Raw genomic sequence first — 23,698 nt, forward strand, 5'->3', positions numbered from 1 at the left:
TTTTGATTTTTCTATGCCCCGATATAAATTTTTTAGGAAGGATGTTTCTGACATGATAAGAATTATGATTTTCTCTATAACACAGACACATTTAGACATGTGTCTAATTATATCATATGTCAAATTAACCCCACACGTGGAAGTCCTAAAGATCAGTCCTTTTTACTTTCTTTCTTTGTTTTTTTTTTTTTTTTTTTGCAATTTCTGGCCGGGGCTGGGTTTGAACCTGCCACCTCTGGCATATGGGGATGGCGCCCTACCCTTTTGAGCCACAGGCACCACCCAGGATCAGTCGTTATACGCAAACATTTCTATAGCCTGATGAATCCAATAAACACTTATTCAGTTAAGGGGAATACAAGGATAACTATAATACCATCTGTCATATTTAGGAGCATGTCATATTAATATAATGAGAAGAAGCAAGGTACACACTGGAAGATATGGTATTGATTAAACACTTAAACATATGTCATGAGGAGTTTTAGGGGCTTGCCTGGATCACCCTGTTTACTTTTCACATCATCCACCTTCTGCAATACCCAAAATGTCAAAGCAGAAGCGCACTTCACGAATGACTGAGGACCAGGAAGCAGGTGACTATTCAAATGTGATTGAACATAAATAAATCTGATATCTGACCTCAACATGAGCAGCTTCAGGAGAGAGAAAACATTTGATTGAAGCAGACAGGAAGGGACATGGTAATAATAAGGAGACGAAGCCAAAAGTGCAGATTTTTGTTGGAAATTAAAAGGGATGAGTTGATTGTGAAGATGAATGCAGACAAGGTCAGGGAACCCAACCTACGGGCCCCGCAGAGTTGATGCCTTTTCCTATCAAATGCATCTGATAGAGGGAACTCGATGTCCCCTGCACAGTGACGTTTATTGGGGTTAGGGTCATGAAATCTTTTTAGTTTTCAGTGACAGGCATTTTCTAAGTCCTACATGTTGCAACCCTTCCAGAAGATAATTCTTGGGCTAATGAATAATAATCTATCTTTCTCACTTATGACATTTAAAACCAAAGTGGAGAATAAGGCCACAGTATTACAGTTCAGAGTGTGAATGAAATCTACATAAATTATGTAAAATATTCACTTTCATTTGTTTTTCTTTTATTTTTATAATTATAAGTTGTGAAGTAATTTATTCTGCCAATAAATATTCTGTTCTGTCTTCAATAACAGAATCAGACGGATGGGCACAAGAATCGCATTAAAAAATGATACTGAAGGGTATTACATATGAAATCCATTCTTTCAAGTCAACACTGCAAATGAGCCTTACTCCTGTGTTCTCTTTGCACTGCCCTTAATAACAGGCATGTCCTTCTTCATTCCATTGATACCATGAAAAATATACGCATGGATATTTTCCCAGATTAAAGAATGATGGATGTGTCAAGGAATCACAAGGTAAAATCATTTTTTTAATTCAAAAGGTCTGAATCATTTTTTAAATTCAAAAGATCTATAGTTTATAGAATTAAACATGCAACCTGGAAACCATTGCTGAGGAGGGCTAGCTCATTGCTTTATTAATATCCATGGAGATCATCTTGGCACTTCTGCACCTGCCTGCATTTTCAATAGCCCCATATCCCATATTCTTGTTTTATTTCATTTCACTTGTTATCAAATTTTACAACCGTTCATTACTAACCATTTCTTAAATCTTTAGTTCCTGTTACCACTAGGTCAAATTCATTCCCTTTGTTAAGGTTTCTTCTTCTATCTTTTTTTTTTTTAGAAATATATCTCATCTTTCATTTGTTACAGAAAATACAACTAAAAGTATACATCTTCATGTTCAGTTTTAATATTTTCAATGGTGAACTATTTGGCCTAAGTCTTTAGGATATATTTTCAAATCAAGAGGTACATATAGAGGGATTGTGTAGCATTTACCCTTTCAATCACCTGCATCCTTTTAGGAGAAATAAAAGAACTAATCTGTAGTCCATACACATATACGCATGTTTGTTAGAGTACTTACATGAATAAAGACACACACACAAAATAATTTGAACTTGTAGGCAGAAGTCACTTTGAGGATTACCTATTATTCCATACCAACTCAGAGGACATACTTTGGTAGAGAGTTTAGGGTGAATGGTGGGATCACACCTATGGTGCATATTGCAGAGTACATGTTGGGACCATTATGTGTAGAGTATACATGTCTTAACACAATAATTAAGTAAATGAGGGGAGGGACATATTAACCAGTATGATGTAAGCATTCCAAATTGTATATGCAATCAGCATATTGTGCCCCCTAAATGCATTAATGTATATGCAATCAGCATATTGTGCCCCCTAAATGCATTAATGTATACAATGCATCAATGTACACATGATCTAATAAGAAATGAGAAAAAAAGAAAGTTTAAATTTGTCTGTAACAGGCAGCATAAATGAACTAGCCACATTTCTAGCTTATGCGCATATATTCCACAAAATATTACTTAGGAAGCCTTGAGAAATGGAATCAATAACATAAACACAATAATATTTTATTATTATAACCAATGCGTGAATGGAGTTTTGCTATTTATAACTTACCATCAGAAAGTGTAACCACTGTTATATCATCCGTAGATACTCCTGGACCATAGCGATTATAAGCTAAGAAGCGAAGATTATATTCTGTGAATTTTTTCAGGCCTTCCAGTTTATAAGATAATCCATCAACTTCTATATTCTGGAAAGATAAAACACCCAAACTGTTATTAAGGGAGCATATTAAGGGAGAAATGGCAGGCCTTCTGTGTCATCAGGGAATTGGATATTAGACTCTTACAGAACTAACTCTGGCTTTATGATGAGTCGTAAAATCTACCATGTGACACAGCCCCGCCTCCCCACTGGAGCCCGGACTACTCTGTAGACTTCTTGTTAAAGCAGCACAAGCTGTTTTATAGTCACTAACGTCCAATTCGTTTCACACTACCCACTATGTTGCCTGATTGGTGGTGTTATTGTGCCCATACCAAAACTCTGATAGGCAGAGGCATCTTATAACTCCATGGGAACAGAGATTTGCTCCTATTCCCCAGATGGACTAATGTACCAAGAATAACAGGTTTCACTCTTTCCCTGCTGAGATATACCCACAGCTTTTGAAGCTGGCAGATACCTGGCCATAGCTATTTTTTGGGGGACAGGTCTTGCCCTACTGCCCAGGCTAGAGTGCAGTGGTGTCATCATAGTTCACGTCAACTGATTTGCCACCATTTTTCTCTCCCCAAATGCTGTGTGACCGGTTGAAACTGTGTCCCCACTTCACAGCTGCAGTGAAGGTCAATGAGCTCAGCTTTCAACACTCAACATCTCTCTTCAGTGACACTGTTTTTAAAGTGATTTAAATGGGTTGGTAAAATGCATTCTTGTATAGCTAAATACAGAGAACAGCCAGTGTATTAAACAGAAAGTTGAAAAATGAGAGATACAAATAGTAAGGTGGGCAACAGCAACAAAACACAATCACATAGGAGGCGCCTGCAAAGGTTATTTTATGATATAATTACTTGAGACTGGACTGGAACTGTGAATGTGACTGTGGCAAATATTTCTTTTTAAATAAAAAAATCTCAGTCATGCACTTTAGTGGAAACATAATGTCCTATGCCTGGCAACCTTCACTACCTTAGTAAGAACTCCTCTACCAGGAGGCCTCTTGTCCATTTATCTTTACAGTCACTCAAATATCTTCTCCCACAAGAAGCTGAGACTCTGGAGGCAAATATCTCCACTGCCACACAATAGATTTGCTATGTTTCATGTGTCTCCCTAGAGACTCGTTCCATTTTAGTTCACCCAAATAACTAATTACTTCTTTTCAAGAGTCTGTGCTAAACATAAAGTAAAAGGAGAATGTAAGGAAGAGGAGAAAAGACTTCTAAGAGGGAGTTCTATGGAAATAATGAAAAATAACAGTGTACTGCCTGACGGTGGGGAGAGGACAGAAATAATATCAAATATATAGGGATTAAAAAGAACAGCTAGGTTAAGGCCATTGGATACACGGATGATAAGGAGAATTGTTCCTTAGGATAAGGAGTGAAATGGCAAATGGCTTTTGGGACCAGGTGAATTAGTACCAATGCGGTTACCCTCACTGGCCCAGGCTGCTGCACGCTTAAACCCCAAATTGTCTTCTTTTCTACTGCCTTCACCTCATTGCCCATTTGGCCATCTCACCACCAGAATTCAATTTAATTGTTTACAGTTTCCGATAGCAAGTGCTTTGAAACTAATCAGCTATTCGATGAATGTGCAAAGCCCTGGGCTGGATCAGGAGCTCGTAGGTCTCCTGTGTTTCTGGCTGTACAGCCCTCCAACACATGGAATCAATGCAGTCCGTTCCTTTACCTACCTGTTCTTTGCCCGTGGACACCTCCGTGCAGAACAATCTGTAACCTTGGACTGGACCATTTGCATAGGCAGGGGGTTCCCAGGTAATGAGAATCGAGGTAGGTGAGGTAGATACAGCTTGCAGGCTTTCTACTGGCCCCGGGACTTGCACTGCACACAAAAGAAATTGGTTGTGATAAGAGGGTTCCCTTTCTCAAAACAAACACAATCCCATCTTCTAGTGTTCGAGGTATGAGGGTTGTGAACGCTATTTTAGAACCATATAGAACAGAGAAAAGGAGAAATAAAATTAAAACATTTTTGAATCACTTCATTTTAAAATTCAGAAGAAAGCTTAGTCAAAATTATTTGCCTCCTTTTACAGTTAAGGAAACCGGTCAAACAGTATAAGTGACTAGGACAATGGCAAAAGGAGTTGGATTCTGAATCTGGAGTAAATTCTTAGTCTACAAAATTTATCATCACTCCAGTATGTGTTTGCCTGGGTATAGCTAATAACTGCAGAAGGAAAGAGAAAATATAATTAGGGTGCTTGTCCATTGTGGTTCTACTTATCGTTCAAAGGGTAGCAGAGCTATGGATATCATTCACGACATTACCTTTATTTAAATCAGCATTTTAAAATCTTACCCGATTCTGGGTCCTTTAAATAAGCTTTAGGATTTCATGGTTAATTGCATGAAATAAAATGATAGTTATGACAGAATGTGGATAACTATCATTTTATTTAATCAAGAATAAGTAAATTGCTTGTTAATGAAATTAGCATGGGTCCCCAATCACTCAACTGCAAACACTTGTGTCCAGGGGTATATCAGGGTCCAGTAATTTTCAGATTTTAGAAAGGAACCTTGGTGCAGGCAGTGTCTTATGTGACCCCCCCCACCCCCGCCAGTGGGGTCTGTGACAGCATCTTGTTATCAAATAGATTATTAAAGACTGAGAATAGCCTGGCATGGGGTCAGGCCAGGGTGAGATGCAAAATGAGAGAAGGGAAACTGCATTTTTCACTCTTTGCAAATTCTGAATTTGTCCCCAATATTGTATTTGTGTATCTGGGTCTAGATGTAAATACCTACATGTGGTTTGTAAATGATAGATGTAACGGCCATATTATCAGTAACTAAAATAAATACATGGGCCCATCATTGCAAGTAGAACTACAGCCATATTAAAACACTGTCTGTGTTCTCCCCAGCTGTGTACAGAAGTGCACTGCAGGCCTCAAATACCAGCCTCTGACTTTGAACTTCCACAGCCAAGTAGCCTCTAAAACATGGGCTAGCATGATAGCTAATAGTTTATTAGATCAGCCTGGAACCCTGCAGCCTGTCTTTGTTATCATTCGGCAGACTTTCTTCCCTGGAATCCAGTTTCCTCATGGCAGCAGTACAAGATTCATTTGGAAAATACATATCCATGTCAAAAACATGTATTTTATGCCATTTTCACTTATTTCTCCCCAAATTTTGAAACTGTTCTTAAATATTATATTCTTTTCATGTTAACCAATGACATTTTTTAACATTCTTCTAAAAACTTCAATTATAAGTAATTTTACACAAAAAGAAAATGTTAAGACTGAGAATAATACATTGAACAGTCCAGATTCCAGATTTACCTGTTGTTATTAATCTGAAATGTGTGTGGGGGACACACACACACACATATAGCAAAGGAGAGACTATGTATCAAATTAAGTTGCACACACCATAGCTCTTTACACCTAAATACTTGAGTGCACATTTTTTAAGAATATGTACATTAATACTGTACAAATTAATAGTGTTGTCAAATTCAGTGAATTTAATGTTAACACAGTACTTGTACCTGATCACCATTTGCATTGTAATTGGACCCACTGGCCAACAACACCGTGTCTGTAGCATACCCCTGTACGGTTCAGGATCTAGTCTAAGGTCAGGGTTCATTGCCATGTCTCTTTAGGCTACTGTGAGCTGAAACAGTACTAAAGTCCTTCTTTCTCTTTTTAGATCATTCAGTCATTTTTTAAAAGAACTAGTCATTTTTCAATTAATAAAATGTTACTCATTCTGGCCATGTCTTTTTCTATTTTCAGGGCGTCACATTCAGAGGCACAAGATCCTGTTCACAGCATGGGTGGGAACTTAAATTACAACAGTCTCTGTGAAAAATAGTATGGAGATTTCTCAAATAACTAAAGTAAAACTACCATTTGATCCGGCAGTCTGCTACTGGGGATCTACCCAGAGAAGAGCTTATTTTAAGAAAAAATGACACCTATACCTACTGGGTTTCTCATGTCTTACTTCACATTCACAAAGTACCCACTTAAGTACTACTTAAGTTGAGGAGTCAGTGAAGAAAAGTGGTATATATATACCACGGAATACTACTCAGCCTCGCAAAGAATGAAATAATGACTTTTGCAGAAAGTGGGATGGAAGTTGAAGCCAATATTCTAACCCAGGAACAAAAACCAAATCCTGTCTGTTCCCCCTTATAAGTGAGAACTAAGTAATGAGTATGCACAGCCACAGCCAGTGACTAATGGACAATAAAGCCTCGGAAGGAAAAGGGGGGGACATGATAGTGGGATAAAAATTACCCATTGGATACGAGGGTTATTACAAAAGTCAAAAAACAAGAAAAAAAATCCACGTGGATAAAAGCAAATGAAGCCTTCCCAGCCACACCACTGAGCCAAGCAAGTTCAGACTTTCACAGGTGAATCCGAATGGGTGCTGTTGACTGTGTTTCTTGGAAGTGAAATAATGGACCATAGCATAGTCTGTCTCAAAACTTTTGTAGTGATCCATGTACAATGAACACTATTCAGCTGATGGGTATATTTAAAGCCTACATTTCTCCACTAGGCAGTTCATCAACGTAACACAATTATCATTGGTACTCTCTAAGTCTATTTAAATAAAAAACCCTTAAAAGTAAATAAATAAAATGGTCAAATTTCAAGGGCATCTCTCCTGCTGTGCAATGTAATGCCTATGAGGAAGGTATTCATGGTTTGGAGGTTTGGCCCCTCCAAATACCATGTTGAAATCTGATCCCCAGTACTGAATGTAGGGCCTGGTGGGAAGCATTCAGGTCCTGAAAGTGGATTGCTCCCAGACGGCTTTGTGTCCACCCCATGATAATGAGTGAGTTTTCACTTTGTTATATAGTTCATCTGCAAGCTGGTTGGTTAAGTAGGGCCTGGAACCTCCTGCTCCTCTCCCTTTGTACTTGCCATGTGACACACCTTCTTATCCTTTGCTTTTTGCTTTGATTGGAAGCTCCTGAGCCCTCACCAGAGGCACATGGTGGTGTCACATTTCTTGTACAGTCTACAGAACTGTAAGTCAAATAAAGCTCTTTTCTTATAAATTGGCTGGTGCCAGGAATATCCTTTATAGCAATGCAAAATGGACTAATTGAGAAAACAAGAGCCCAGACCTGATTTTCCAGAACTATTCCAGGAGAACAGGGAGACTAGTGGGTGTCGGGGTTGGGGGTAAGGGAAGGGCAGGGACTAGAGTTCAAAGGGATGGTTGAGGAACCATTCAAATGGACTCCAAGTTTCAAGGGGCAAAGGAGAGGAAATGAGCTTGCACCTCACCTGGCCTATCACATGCATAGTAGAAGCTGACTTCGCAGAGAAGGAAGAAGTATGAGATGTGCTCATGCCACTTGGAGAGTTTTCTGAGGCTCCAAGGGTGGCATGGAAGGGAAGCTACAAATGGCTTGTGTGCTCAGAGTAAAACCCATAAGAATGTGGGAAAGCAAGCTGAGAGAGCCACCGGGAGAAGCAGGGCTACTCATGGTTAGGAGAGTCTGTGTGCGTGGCGGCCTACGACTCTTTGAAAATCACTGAGTCTTGAAAATTTGTAGGAACCAGATGTGCCAACCACACTGACACTTCCACCAGGCATTGTAGGAAAACTGACGATAGAGATGTCTTGCAGCTCAGAGCCGTACTCTCCCCCCAAAAGCAAACTCTCTCGGTCATACTCCTCCCCTGCTAAGCCCCGCCTCAGCTGCTAATATCCTGGCTCTGTCCGGGTAGGAAGGTCAAACACTCCATTTAGTTTCCTCAGTAACAGGAGCAAGTCTCTCCTCCACAACCTTGAACCATAGCAAGTACTCAGTACACCTGTGTCCAATGAATGATTTCATATACAATTTTCAAATGTTACCCTAAATCAGAAGCCTAAAACATACTCTGTAGTTTGATCCATTTGATTTTGTTGATTCAGCCTTATGAATACAAGGGTTCAGGAAATAGTGTTTCCCTCACACAGTGTGTCTATACACACACACAGTAGAAATATACAGTAGATAGATACAGTAGAACCTCCACAGTTGACCCTCTCCCTACATTGACCACCTCCTGAAGTTGGCCTAATTTCCATAGACCAGACATGCACCCCATGTACGTTACGTATCAGTACAGTGGACCTAGTTCCTTACGTCGACCACCTCTGTATGTTGACCAGTTTGTTACAGACCCTTGGGTGGTCATCTTACAGAGATTCTACTGTGACTGTGTGTGTGTGATCCCTAATTTTCCTGATGAGAAAAATGTCAAGCATGAGTATCCTAATTTGGAGTCAGATCACACAGGTAGTACCAATCCTGATCATCTGTTCACCAATTGCATTCTTTTGCCTTCCTAATGGTCATTGAACACTAGTGGGAAAACACAGGCTTGCGCTTGCTGAAGAATTTCAGAAGTGATGAAAAATGCCATTAGTGGAAAGGAGCCTCCTTGCACTGACTTCAAGTATCCACAAACAAAGTTTCTAATTGTCTCTTTTCTGAGAAAAAAAATTGCTCTTCATTATTAAATTGTTTCCTACCTTCAATGAACTGTTCTATCTTGAAACAGTCTATTTTGTGATCCAATTGTTTTTGGTAGATTTTGACATCTTCATGCATTCAAATAAGTATTTAGACTAGGGGTCCTCAAACTTTTTAAACAGGGGGCCAGTTCACTGTCCCTCAGACTGTTGGAGGGCCAGACTATAGTTTAAAAGGACAGGCAGCAGCTAAGCAGGACAGGAAGTGGTAGCAAAAACACCTGGCAGGCCAGATAAATGTCCTCGGCGGGCTGCATGTGGCCCATGGGTCGTAGTTTGAGAACACCTGATTTAGACCAAAAGTCAACCTGCCTGTGAGATCATCTTCTTCATAGCATTTCCGATGGGTGTCAAACTTTATGTTTCCTTTAAAGTGTTCACTCTTACTCTGCTCTAAATTCAAATTCATGAATTCCCTAATATTTTCTCCTGAACTTACACAGCTCTGACATGTGTATGTGGATAATATATTGTTCATGTTCCTTATGGAGATATGTATATTATAGATGCACGTGCATATACATCATGTATTTATTCAATGTGTAGCCATAAGGTACACGTAGGTACGCTTTATATACCTTTACATATGTGATACACTTTATGTGTATGAGCTGCAAGAGAAAAAGAGATAAAGAGAGACTCAAAAATGTTCAATAATGGGAGTTAGATGTGAAATCGATACTGGTAACAGCTTCAACCTTTCATTCCATTACTTTTTATTTTTGTTTTTGTTTTTTTTTAGAAAATTATTTTCTGAACCCCATAAATGCATCCATGTACAAAGTTATGATTTAATAAAAAATAATCCATTACTTTTTAGTATGTCAAGAAGTTTAACGGGCTTAGCTGCTCATCATTCCCAAGATGTCTTTATTAGTCCCCACTATTCGGACAATAATTTTGTGGCAAACTGCATCTAATTTCTCTGCATCTCCATTCAAGTGACCTATTTCTTTAAAGAATGGAAAGATAGCAGAAGAGATGCATAATCTACCCAAGTAACTCATCAATCAATGTCAACCTAACCAAGTACCTTTTTAAAATTTCAATATTGTACTACAGTGAAAATTCATTTTAACACCTGTAGGTAAGAACAAATTAAATACTTATGTTGGAGTAAATGAGATGTATTACATGTCACTATTTGCACTGTGAACAGGAATTTCTGACTATATATATGAATTTATAGCAGAGCACTTTATAATGAGATCTTATTGTATATTAACCCCCAAAATGGCATATAAAGCTAGCCACAACTTTATTAAAGCATGATTGACTACACATAATCATATTGAAGGCAGAATTCTGTAATAGAGAGAGAAAGGGGGTGGGAATAGAAGGTAGGAAAGAGGGTAGGGAGAGGGAAATAAAGAAAGAAAGAAAGAAAGAAAGAAAGAAAGAAAATAGGCCACCACACTTTAATAAATTACAGTAATGACATTACTGTAATGACAGTCAGGCAGTATGGTGTCTTGTTCCGACTCTATTTATAACACCTGTCATTACATTAGCATAAAAGAATCCATGAACCTCCTGAAATTTTATGTACATTGCCAAAGCAATACATATATTTTTGAAGGAGTAGGGTCCACAGGTCTATCGTTGAGGTCTGTGGTTTCCCAAGCACTAGCTCCCAACAGATTGGACAGCTCCAGTTTCTTCTCTTTCTGAAAATCAGCGATTCTTTATCATCAAATCATTTGCAGTGGTTTTTAATTACTTTATGATGGGAACATGGCACTAATTTCACTTTAAACATCTTCAACTTTTAATCAAATGGTAGTGTTTCAAAGCTGAAACACGTCTGTGAAATAGACGTCTGTTTCATTTGGCAAATCATGGGTATTTCAGAAGCATTCAAATTCAACTGCTTTCCTTCACCAAATAATTTAGATTTTACAAGATGTTAGGGCTCCTGATGATCATCAAACAGTCTCACGGCATGGATGAATTAACGTCCGTTTTTTCCTTTCCTTTCTCTTGCTGTTTCTATTCAAATATCTACCCACCCACCTGCCTTCTGATCTCTCTGCTGTAGGAAATCTGATATTTGCATTAATCAGACTAAAATCTGAATTATGGTTTATCAAATATATGTTTCTCAAAAAATATTGTGAGTTTTAATAATCTCTTCCAAATAAGAATGTGAATATAAGGTTTTTGAAGGACAAGCGTCAGAAGGATCAGGCATCCCACTATCTCATAACACTGAATGAGGCTGATGTCTCTTAGCCATTATACTGATGTTTCTCAGCTGGAAGTCCAAAATGAAGACAAATGTTAGTGTCACGGAGCGTGTGGTTGAACATTTGAATATTTAAAGTCTTTTCAAAATGACTGTGTAGTTCGGTGAGTTCTACTGTTCCTAACTCATCAATTTAATGCCTCAATTTTCTTTTTTTAGGATGAAAGTAACAGTGGATTTGAAAGAAATTGTCACGCGCTGTCATTCAAATAATGACCTATCAATCACATTCCCTTCATTCAGGCCAGAATTTGGAGGCTGATTCTACCTCATCATTAGTTTGGTAATTTAAAAATGATTCTTGAACCCTGGTACGGTGGCTCATGCCTACAATCCCAGCATTCTGGGAGGCCGAGGTGGGTGGATTGCCTGAGCTTAGGAGTTCAAGACCAGCCTGAGCAAGAGCGAGACCCCATAGAGAAAAATAGTCAGGCATTGTAGCAGGCACCTATAGTGCCAGCTACTTTGGAGCTGAAGCAGGAAGATCACTTGAGCCCAAGAACTTGAGGTTGCTGTGAGCCATGACACCATGGCTCTCTACCCAGGACAACAAAGTGAGACTATTTCAACAAAAAAGCAAAAAATAAAAATGATTCTTGAGCCAACTTTCAAAAGTGGATAGCAAAAGGCCAGGCATAGTGGCTCACATCTGTAAGCCTCGCAGTTTGGGATGCTGAGGTGCATAGATTGCTTGACCTCAGGAGTTCAAGACCAGCTTGAGCAAGAGCAGGACCCTTCTCTGCTAAAAATAGGAAAGCCAGCCTGCCATCATGGTGGGCATCTGCAGTTGCAGCTTCTCCGGAGGCTGAGGCAAGAGCATTGCTTGAGCCCAGGAGACAGGTTTTTGTGAGCTATTATGATGCCAAGGCACTCTACCCAGGGCAACATGGTGAGACTTTGTCTCAAAACAATAGAGTAGATAGCAAGGGATCTAAGCAATTACTGGGATCCAAACAGAGTTAGAGCACAGAGCTCTCATCCCTTAAGAAGCAGCTTCCATTGCTGACGATCTCCTCTGTGAACATGTTTCAAATGCAAGCCATTTCCGAAACTACTTACATTTATTGACAATAAAGTGCAAGCTTTGATTGCCACTCTGATTTTTTTTTCTCCTGTAGTTAACAGCTTTAATGATATTTCTATGAAATCTGTTTCTATTCTGTATGGGGAATGCAACATCAAAAAGCCTGCAGGCAATGTAATTATTAACATAATGAAGCCCCTTCTTGACTGAACTATACATAGTTAGGAGATATGATAGTAATTTGGCAGGAAGAAGCATAAACTATGGGGTAGATTTCTATTAGAAAACCACAGGAGTCTGACAAGATTTGGTTGAAGGAAGCAATTATTACCTGTTCATTTTACTTTCAGTTTTCATTGGTGCTAAATGCTAATTCACAATCTATTCACTGTGCCATTATATATATTTGTGTATCTGTGTATATAAATATCCATAACATATACATAGATATGGATAAGCATACATACATAATGTATGTTAAATATTACATATATGATTTGTATATTACTTATATATACACATATATGTGCAGATATCTTAAATGATGGTATTTTGGACAACTCAATAAAAAAAACTTTAGTGATTCTCTCTGAAGAAAATAGTCTCAATAGCAGATTTTTTGTCAGTCAGTCTAGAACTGGGAGCAGTTTGATAATGGAAGTGATACAGGAATTGACCTTCAAATAAAGTCTTTTGGGGAAGGTAGCTCAGATTTTCACTACCACAACCGAATAGTAATAACTTTGGTGAAGTACATAGAGTATTTTGAATTTAACTTTGGAAAACACAGACAATAAGTAGAAATGCAAAGTGTAATGAAGAATGTAGATTTCCAACTACAAGACTGAAGACTCAAGCTATGGAATGATTGACTGATTGAGACAGAATCTCACTCTGTTGCTCTGGGTAGAGTACTGTGGCCTCACCCTAGCTCACAGTAACCTCAAACTCTTGAGGGCAAGTGATCCTCTTGTCTCAGGAGTAGCTGGGACTACAGATGCCCACCATAACACCCAGCTAGTTTTTCTATTTTTAGTAGAGACAGGATTTCACTCTTGTTCAGCCTGGTTTCTTGAGCTCAAGCAATCGACCTGCTTCAGCCTCCCAAAATGCTAGGATTACAGGCATGAGGATTACTTCTGGCTAAGTCTCAAATAATTTAAACTGAAGAGTTCTAAGTAATGTCAAAGTAACTTTTTTATTTTCTAGAAAAATTGCCTAAAGATAAAAACTTAAAGTTTCAGATGAATGTGTTTAATTTACATATCACATTTACATATTACTGAAGGCTTGCTGTCATATAAACCTAACCACACTGACTTTTTAGAAATACTTTCTTTTTTCTCCAGAATATCCTGGATCTGGTAACTCTTCATTGTGATTGAAAAAGTATCAATGGATTTTAGAGTCTAATCATATTTTCTAAGTATTTACCAGAAAATACTTTTACCAGAACTGTGAAATATTTTAGTATGATAGAAATTATCAAGGAACTTATCAGGGCAGAGAAAATGCACACAAAACCCCCAGAGATTAACCATAGATTATATATAATCAGGGCTGAAATTTCTTTGGACAGATTATTAGGCATATAGGAATTTACAGAAAAAGAACTAACAATTCCATAAATAGTTATCTGAGATGGTTGTGGGGCCTTTAGACAAGAATATTTCGTGAAGAGCAATTAAGAATTGTGCTGATGAATAAAGGAAGGTCAGGGGAGTTCAAGTACAAAAGGTGGATAATGCCCTTCCCATTAGCCTTTCCAGAATAGAAGTTACAAGTTGGTACATGGAGAGGAAACTACCATGTAGCTTGACTAAAGCTTTAGAAGATGAGATTTTCAAGTTAAAACAATGAGAATAATTCCCAGGTGAACTAAATGATGAGACAATACTGTCTCATGCTGAGGAAACAAACCACTTTTTCCACAGGCATGAGTTATTATTAAATTGCTTTTCTATTTTATTAAGCAGCACCATTGAACAATGTTCTACCAATCTTTAAAAAAGTGTGGTATTGCGCATGCAACTCAAAAAAGTTTAAAAAAGGGTCCCTTTTTCTTAAGTTGCTTGTCTTTAAAAATTCAGTTTGGGAACAAGTATTCATAAGAGAAAATTCTATTTTTCAAATGAATTTTCCAAGAAATTGTCAAGAACGTTCAAGAACATAAAATAGAAATAGTCAAAACGCAGAAATTCCCGCTAAGATACTAGTGGTAAAGGAAAAGAGAATGCTCTCGTGGGAAGGAGACAACTTAGTTTTGAATCCTGGGTCAAAAAAAAAATCCTTTCACCTATTTAATATAAGTGTATCATTGGGCCAAGATACTTAAATTATCTAAGGATCATTTAATCAGGGGTTCATAATTTCTATATCACTGAGCTACTGTAAGGATCATAGGAGATTATATGGAAAAACAAGCATTCAGAATAATAGGATAGTTAATAGTACTGTTGCCTGAAATCAAGTCCCTTAAATTTTTGCAAATTGTGGTCACTTCATCAGACAATTGGGAAAAGTATGAATTCTCAGTATTATTAGAAGACAATGAGAAGATGAAATTTGTGGATAGGAGATGAAAACATGCATTCAACAGCTGCCTAGGAGGATACAGCATGAGTCAACAGTGAGGGTTATGTTTATAAACCAAACCAGCCAAGAGAGTGCCTAATAAAGGAGCTGATATTTTCCTGATATATCATCACATCATACGTCAAGCCCTTCAACCTCCTTATAAATACAGTAGAGCTTCCATAGTAGACCATGGAACCTCTTTCTGTTGACCTAATATTCATAGACAGGCCATGTACCGTGTGTGAGTATCAGTACAGCAGGCCTAGTTCCTTAGTTGGTTCTAGCTGACCACCTCTGTATGTTGACCAGTTTGTTACAGTCCTTTGGGTGGCCAACTTACTGAGGTTCTACTATAATCAACAAGAATTACTTTTGTTGTTATATTTCTGTCCTGTAGAGATCATGTATGTATTGGTGTTGAATTTTTTAGAAGACATCCAAGCAGAAATCCCCAGGAAGGGCATCTCGCTTGCTTTGCATTGATTTGAGACTTGTATATGCTTCAAGAATGTATTTCTGCACACAAAATCGCAGTTCTCTATAAATAGATAAGCATCAGAGAAGTAGGTGTCTTCAGCTTATGCGCAACCCAGAGTGTTTCCCATGGTGATAATGTAACTAAATCTCAGCAACGTTTCTCAAAGTTGGCTTGCATTACGGTCAGTACGGGAAGAATCAATATCTGATGTTTGTAGTTTTAATAGAGCAATAAATGACATGTGCAGATTGCTTTTATAACAGAGCCCTGCTGCCATTTATTAGAGCAGAAGGAAGCAGCAATCTTTTTTCAGACAGTCAAGTGTGCAGATTTTTCTACATAATGACAAAAAGATCCAGCCTTAAAAGATACCATCTCTTTGGGGAAGAAATTTATTGTTTATCTATCTTCAGGCTTTAAAAGATAAGGAACTGCCATGAGTAAACTGGCTCTTTTGGGAAGGACTATAAATTAAGGAAGAAATATAGAACTCTATTCTCCCAACGTATAGGCTTTATAGCATCAGGGTTCTGGAATACTGTGAGGTAGGAAATGCCAGCATGTCCCATCTAATAAATCTTTGACAGTCAAGATCAGCAGTAAACAGTGTGGCCTTCAGAGTCAGAGACCCTGGGTTCAAATCCAAAATCCTAACTCAAGTTGTATGACTGAGATCAAGCTACTTAATGTCTCTGAGTTCAAATTTCCTTATTTTTCAAAGCATGGTTTGAAAAATAGGTGTGTTGCAAAGATTACTAATAGAGAATATATGAATGTTGTCTGGCATAAGGGAAATGCTTGATAAATATTAACTAACTTTACAGTAGGCCAGGCCCTGTGAGAACTGAAGGGAAAACAATAAAAACCTCCATGGACCTCACAGCATAAGGTGGCAGGACCCAGGGTGCCAGGGGGGGTGGGAAGGTAGGGGTTAGACAAAGCTGGGTATTAAAGGCCTTAGGAGATTTTGATTTTTGAGCCTTTTCTTTTCTTTTCTTTCTTTCTTTCTTTCTTTTTTTTTTTTTTTTTTTTTGAGATAGAATCTCTGCTTCCCAAGCTAGAGTGCAGTGGCATCATCATAGCTCACTGCAACCATAAACTCCCATGCTCAAGTAAGCCTTCTGGAGCCTTCCCCAAGTAGCTGAGACTACAGATATGCACCACCCCATCCAGCTAACTTTTCTGTTTTTTCCAGAGATGGGGTCTTGCTCTTGCTCTGACTGGTCTCAAACTCTAGGCCTCAAGTCATCCTCCCACCTCAATTTCCCAGAGTGCTAGGATTATAGGTGGGAGTCACACTGACCCCAGCCTTGATCTTTTATTCCAAGAATCAGAAAACAATAAAATAGATGGAGTTAAACTTTCTGTGCTCTGTCTGAAGCATGAAGAGTGAGTTAATGGGATGTAGATGTAGGTGTTGAGAGACCAGTTGGTAAACTATTCTATAGTCCAGAAGAGTCATGCTAAGAGCTTGTTACTCGAAAAGAGAGCCCAGGATAAAATAGCTTTCCTAACAGCAGCAACAATAAATATTCCAGTAACGATGAGCCTGGGTACACACCTGACCTTGACAATACTGAAATTAATATTCACTTTGTGATTGTGCCGGCATTTATCACTGAGGAGCACCTTTAACACCCTTACACACACAGGCATGCGAGGGAAAGATTGATAATCACGCAGGGCAGGAAACCGAGTTGTCCCCTATCTCTAAGCAGCATCTAAAAGGCTCCCTGTCGGCTGACTGAACCACCCTGAGGATTAAGTTTATTTTATTTTCAGTATTCAAAAGATAAGAAGTTTATTAACCACATGGAAGATTTGGGCTTGTTCGGAGATAGCAGCAGGAAGACAAATAGACTTCGGCAGTAAATCGTCTCACGGGAGTTGGAGAACAGCTTTAGGTAAAACTGAACACCGGACTCCCGGTGTGATGCTCTGGATCAAAAGACCCCCTTCCTTTCCTCCATTCCAGCTCCTTTGATGCTACTTCCCGCAGTGGCATAAAGTGCCAGATCAATAGGAAAAGAAACGACCTTGACTCGTATTCAAAAGCTATTGATTATGATGTTGAGTGCATACAGAATAAACTAGAGAAAAATGGATAAATATGAATGTTACTTAATTTTCAGAAATGATTCTTTGAGAAAGGTTAGATGTGACCACTGTATGAGACTATCCCCAAACTCAGTTTGATATCGGCTAGGCAATCTTCTCCAGTTCTTCTCAGTTAGGCATAAGACAAGAATTCACATATCCATATAACGCGAGGACTGAATGCTCATTTGTAATTTAAATTCTCTACTAGTTATTTTAAAAATGTAATAATTGAATTTAAATATCTTAATCCATATTTAAGGTAATATATCTAAAACATTATCCTTTCAAAACATAGCCAGTATAAGATTTGATAATGGGATATTTGACATCATGTTTTAAGTCTTTGAAATCCAGGGTGTATCTTATACTTACGCCATACCTCATTTCAGACGAGCCACATTTTGAGTGCCCAAAAGTCATGTGTGGCGAGTGGCTTCCATACTGAACATTGCAGATACAGGCAACATTACTAGGATAATTCTACAAATCTTGGATTAGAATGATGGAAATTTTACTATTTCCAAAGAAATTGGAAAAAATACTATAAGAGTATTATTGAACTATAAAGAAGAGATAAAACAAATCATATTCAAGGTAATAAATTAATCAAGCTCTTGAATGTAAACACTATGGTATAAATTGTCATACAATTTAAAATGTATTATTATATTATTATTTAGAGTTAAATAACATACTAAATGATAAAGCATACCACCAGAACTAACAATAATTAATTTCTAGAAGTGATAGCAATTTTGTGAAGACCTTAGGCTGAACTACAAAAGTAAAAGTGGTAATTATTATTTTTTATTTCACTGCAAGGCTATAGGAGAGGGCTTTGAATCAAGAGAGGCAACTGAGAGCGGCTCCTGTGGCTCAGTGAATAGGGCGCCGGCCCCATATACCGAGGGTAGCGGGTTTGAAGCTGGCCCTCAGTCAAACTGCAACAAAAAAATAGCTGGGCATTGTGGCGGGTGCCCGTAGCCCCAGCTACTCAGGAGGCTGAGGCAAAAGGATCACCTAAGCCCAAGAGCTGGAGGTTGCTGTGAGCTGTGATACCACAGCACTCTACCAAGGGCAACCATATGGGGTTGGCACCCTACTCACTGAGTCACAGGTGCTGCCCAACTTGGGATTTTTTAAAATTGTGTTATCATTGTTAGGTTTTCTGAACTAGATCTTAACAAAAGGAAACTAACAAGAATTCTAACTCATTAAGAAAAACTGTTGTCAAAACGCAATTAATGTTTGATTATTGTTTCCATCCCCTGAAATTATCATGGTTAATGTCAGTCTGTATGTATGTCTGTGCGTGCACACACACAGTCAGCAGTGAAGTAAGAACCTGAGTGAGGTTCAAACCTCAGCTCTGACTCTTAGACTTTCTTGAATTTAATTTTGTCACGCCTGATGTAGGAGTTGTGTGAGGCCAGAATTCTTGCTTGCAATATATTTTATAGGTTTAGGGGCTTGCTGAAGGCTGAGACTGAAAGGTTTTAAGGTGAAGGCACACAATTATTCTTTTAAGTCATAGCTATTAAAATCAGAGTCAATATCCTGCCATCAAGATGAAATCCTTAGAGTTTTTATCAACTGGAGGTGAAACAGTAGAAGTCTGAACAAGGGTCAACACCAGTCATGATTCTCACAGGCAGTCAGCAAACTATTACGGGCTGACTCCACTCACTCACTAGTTTCCTTAGGCTACCTAAGGAGTTTATTGTCCTTAATATTCAGAAAGTGCTACGTCCAGGCAAGGTTAGAATTCTGGAGAGAGGAAGAAGTTAGCAGCATATAAAATGCAACGTTACCAAAAGGACTCCAGGGATATCTCCTAATACCAACGTTTCTTCTCTGCTTGAGAGGCAGTGACTGACATGATTTTAAATCTTCGTTTGTTCAGTCCTCAACCAGACGACACTGAATCTTACTAACAATCTCTGCAATTCGTAGGCTTTGCAATGCACAGGTTGAATATACTCCCAAATTTCATGTATGCTCAGAACCTCAGAATATAAATTTATTGGGAAATCGGGTCTTTGCACACGTAATTAGTCAAACTGAGGTTATACTGGATTAAGGTGGATCCTGAATAATAAATGGCTGTTGTCCTTGTAAGACAGGAGGATTCATATAGACTCAGCACTGAGGTGACAAGGTTATTGGAAGATGAAGGCAGAGATTGAAATAGTACAATTACCAGCCAACCAATGCCAAAGATGACCAGAAGCTGCGAGAAACCATGAAGAGGCAGAGAAGGATTTTCTCTAGAACAGTGATTTCCAACCAGCATGCTGTGGCACACTCATGTGCTGTGAGAGGATCTTAGGTGTGCTGTGAAAATTTTTAAACATCATTAATTAAATTATTTTCAAAGACGTTCAAAGCGCAGTAAGTATATTCTTGATGCTACTCTTTTTTTTTTTTTGAGATCAATATAAGTGTGCCACAGAAGTTTTAACTATAAATTCCAGTGTGCTGTGAGATAGAAAATGGTTGAAAACCACTGCACTAGGGACTTCAGAGGGAGCACAAATTTTCTGACACCTTCATTTCAGATTTCTAAGCTCCAGATTTGTGAGAAAGTAAATTTCTGTTGTTTTAAGCCACCCAGTTTGCCATACACTTGTAGGGGAGCCCTAGGTAACTAATGTTAACACTCAAATAAATTATCTAGTTCGGTTTCTCATTTTGAAGGAAGACAATTAAGAAATAATTTGAACAGAGATCTATTTTGTAAGATTACTTATCAGGCTACTTTGAAGAGATTCTTCTAGTTGCCCTTAAATTAACATCCAATACAGCCAAGTATGATCCCTATTTTATAAGAATGGAGAATCAGAAAGGGTAAGTAACTTCTCAAAAATACACAGCAAAATACAGATAATATCTCAGTCTATAACCCAGAAATTTTGCTTACTTGTTTAGTGCTGTTTGCCTGCCTTATTGTGAAGAAAAACTGCAATTATTGCAAGCTTATTGTTTAACATAAGCATCCCTGAACTGGAAATCAGGACATAGGCCAGGAGATCTCATTAGTGTATTGACTGTTCTTCTGTCTGGGCTTAGACTCTGTTCTCCAAGTTTATTGACCGTAAACTCCATTGGTTGGAATCTACTATGCGATCTTGAAGTACTTTATGAATTTAACATTATGTTTAGGCCACTGGGCAAATGTTTTAGATTCCGGGTTCTCTGAGTTTATGGAGGATGTAAGACTCCCCAAGATAAGAAAAATGGTAAAGAAAAGGGATGCTAGATGGAAACTCCTTCTTAATGCTGAGGCTTTGGTTCGGACCTAAACCAGGATTCTTCTAGTACAATTTGGATGCAGTCTCAGAGCAATAAGGAGATTCAACTTTTAGATCATTCTTGAATTGACATCCCATTAAAATTCAATCTCCTGCTTGATGAACATAGGCAAAGTCCAAGTCAGAAAACAAGCTGGTTCTGGGATAACATTTATTTTGGCACTGACTTGCCTCTTTTGGATGAGTTCCTTAGAAAATCTTGGCAGCCAGGAGACTGTACTGCAGATCTGAGGCCTCCTGTTAGTCAGTTAGCATCAAATTATGCTTTGCTGACCTGACAGGAGGGCTTCTAAGAAGGAGGCTCCTCTGTGACTGACAAATATCTTCTGTACACGGCACTGTGCATGTCCCAGTAGCACATTCACCAGGGACATGTAGGGCCCAGATGTTATTTAGTTTATGACACGGAGAAGGCACTGGTCTTTTTCCAGCAACTGTTCATCTTTGTCACTGTTAGAAGCTAAATACTGCATGGCATTGGCCATTGGCCCAGGCATATGTGGCATTGCCTTTTATTTTTATATTCAAAGTAGTATTTAGCACTTTCTTTAATCTTACAGTCTAGTTAAGTAAATAAAAACTGCACACATTTAATAGTCAAACCTTTTGTGTAAAAAAAAAGAAAAAAAAAAACTTCATTGGTTTCCACATGCCTTGCCTCCCCCTGCCTCTTCAAAACTGGCTTTTTCCCCAGTTATGAGATTCCCCAACACAGTCTCACCACTCACTAAGTTTCTGAAGCCCAAAGCCTCAGGGAAAACTCAACTCTTGTCTTCTCTCTAATCCCACGCTCAGCACCAAGTTTGCTGTCTCTTCCTTCCAAAGGCATCCTGGATCTTTCCAGTTCTCAGCTCCTCCAAAATTATCATGGAAACCTAAGCTATTTCTTGACTAAACTATGGCGTTAGACTTCTCTGTAGACTGTTGGATTCTATTTTTTAAAATGATGGAGCAGTTCATGCCACACTCCCCTGCACAGATGCCCCTAAGCATCAGATCCAGATTCGTACTAATAATCTCTGCCATCCATAGGATTTGCAATTCACAGGTTGAATATACTCCCAAATTTCATGTACACTCAGAACCTCAGAATATGAATTTATTTGGAAACAGGGTCTTTCCACGTCTAGGCCCTGCTAGCTCTTCATTGCTCCTCTCCCACTCTGACTTGCTCTTACTGGCTTTGCCAGAACACAACAGTCTTCTCCCCTTCCTCTCCAGGGTCTTGACACTTTCTATTGGCTCTGCCTGAAATTTCCCCCTGTCCCATAGATTTTTGCTGGCACCCCTCCATATTCATTCAAATTCCCCTTAAACATCCCTTCTTCAGAATGGCTTTTCCTGATCTTCCTATCTAGGATCATCCCTATCTTTATTTTATATTTCTTTAAGCCATTTTTGTCTTCTGCATGCTGTATTTTTATTTGTTTATTGTCCCTCTTAATCACCAGATGACACATTTTATGAGGATAAGTACTTTGTCCATCTTTATTGTTGCTCAATTACCAGTGTCAGGAAATGGACTGTATCCCATTGGGGGCACACAATGAATACTTGTTGGATGGATAAATGCCAAGATGAGGTTCAAACTAATTTGGGGGGTGAAGAATGAGCTTATGCAGGCTAAAAGTTTGATCCATGGGATTAATTAGCCAAGATACGCCTTTTTCCTTAGAAATATTTAATAAAAATTATAAAGGAGAATTAGAAGAGATTTATGAAATAGCCTAAAGGAGAAGGGCTGCATTTCAAACACATGCAAAAAAGCACAGACATAGAAATGAGCAAATTATGAGCAGTGCTAAAGAACATGATTATCTGAGGAATAATTAGACGTGAGTAATGGAGGAATGGATGATTGTAACAATCCCTCGCATTTATTGAGGGCTGACAATGTGCTCAAGAGCAGGCTAACTATCTCATTTACTCCTCAGAATAACCATCCATAAGCACACTGTTGCATTCCCATTTTAAAGATTTTTTTTAATCTTCATAATCCTCTTGTATGATTAGCCAGTCTCTCCATTTTACTGTGGCTTTCGAAAAGCTAACGTACCCAGTTAGCCTAGTCAATGAAAAAGCCAGAATCCAAACCCAGTCTTACCTCTGAAGCATTGTTCTGAGACATTTTTCACTCTACGATTTGGAAGACCTGGAATGCCAATTGTGGGTTTAAATAAGGTAACTATGTACAAGTTACTACAATCGATCATGGGTTTAGAGTTCCACTGCCTGACTTGCACTTGATAGAAACTCATCATCAGTTCCTTCTAGAAACTGATGATAGTATCTTAGCTTTGATTTTAAGAGCTACAAGCAGCAGCAGTAATTATTCGTCATACCCTTAAAACCTTTCAGTTTCAACCACAATGTTGCCCTTACCTATAAAACGTCCTGTGATCATTGATCCTGTCCCAATTCAACGTATTAGTTCTTGTGATCTTGGACCCCGCCAAGGAGAAATATTTAACTTAAGCAGGAACAAGTTTTTATATAATAGGGAACAGTTGTGCTTCCCTTTTGCCTCCTCCCAAGTAGAAATAATACAATACCTTAAAAAACAATATAAGGCAGGAACATTAACCAGGGAACAATGGAACATGTCACATTATTGTCTTTCCATATAACATGTAAGATCTGCCTTATATTATGGCAAGAGGAATATAACCTGCAATTAAAAGAATCTATAAAATAATCTGGTAATTGAAAAGTTAGTTTTACTTATTTTTGGTTGGGTATTACAT

At 38.4% G+C, this 23,698-nt stretch overlaps 1 protein-coding gene across 1 annotated transcript in view; it reads right to left on the reverse strand.

The window, feature by feature from the left end:
* Nucleotides 1-23,698, reverse strand: part of DCC (DCC netrin 1 receptor) — a 685,279-nt gene that overhangs the window by 279,168 nt on the left and 382,413 nt on the right. Inside the window, exons 9-10 of the mRNA XM_012801997.1 lie at nucleotides 4,383-4,531; nucleotides 2,570-2,708 (exon numbers count right to left, since the gene is read on the reverse strand). Coding sequence (XP_012657451.1) covers nucleotides 2,570-2,708; nucleotides 4,383-4,531 — 288 coding nt within the window. The remainder of the gene's footprint in view (nucleotides 1-2,569; nucleotides 2,709-4,382; nucleotides 4,532-23,698) is intronic.

The sequence above is a fragment of the Otolemur garnettii genome, unplaced genomic scaffold, assembly GCF_000181295.1.
Source record: "Otolemur garnettii isolate 467f Iridium unplaced genomic scaffold, OtoGar3 scaffold00012, whole genome shotgun sequence".
Lineage (NCBI taxonomy): Eukaryota > Metazoa > Chordata > Mammalia > Primates > Galagidae > Otolemur > Otolemur garnettii.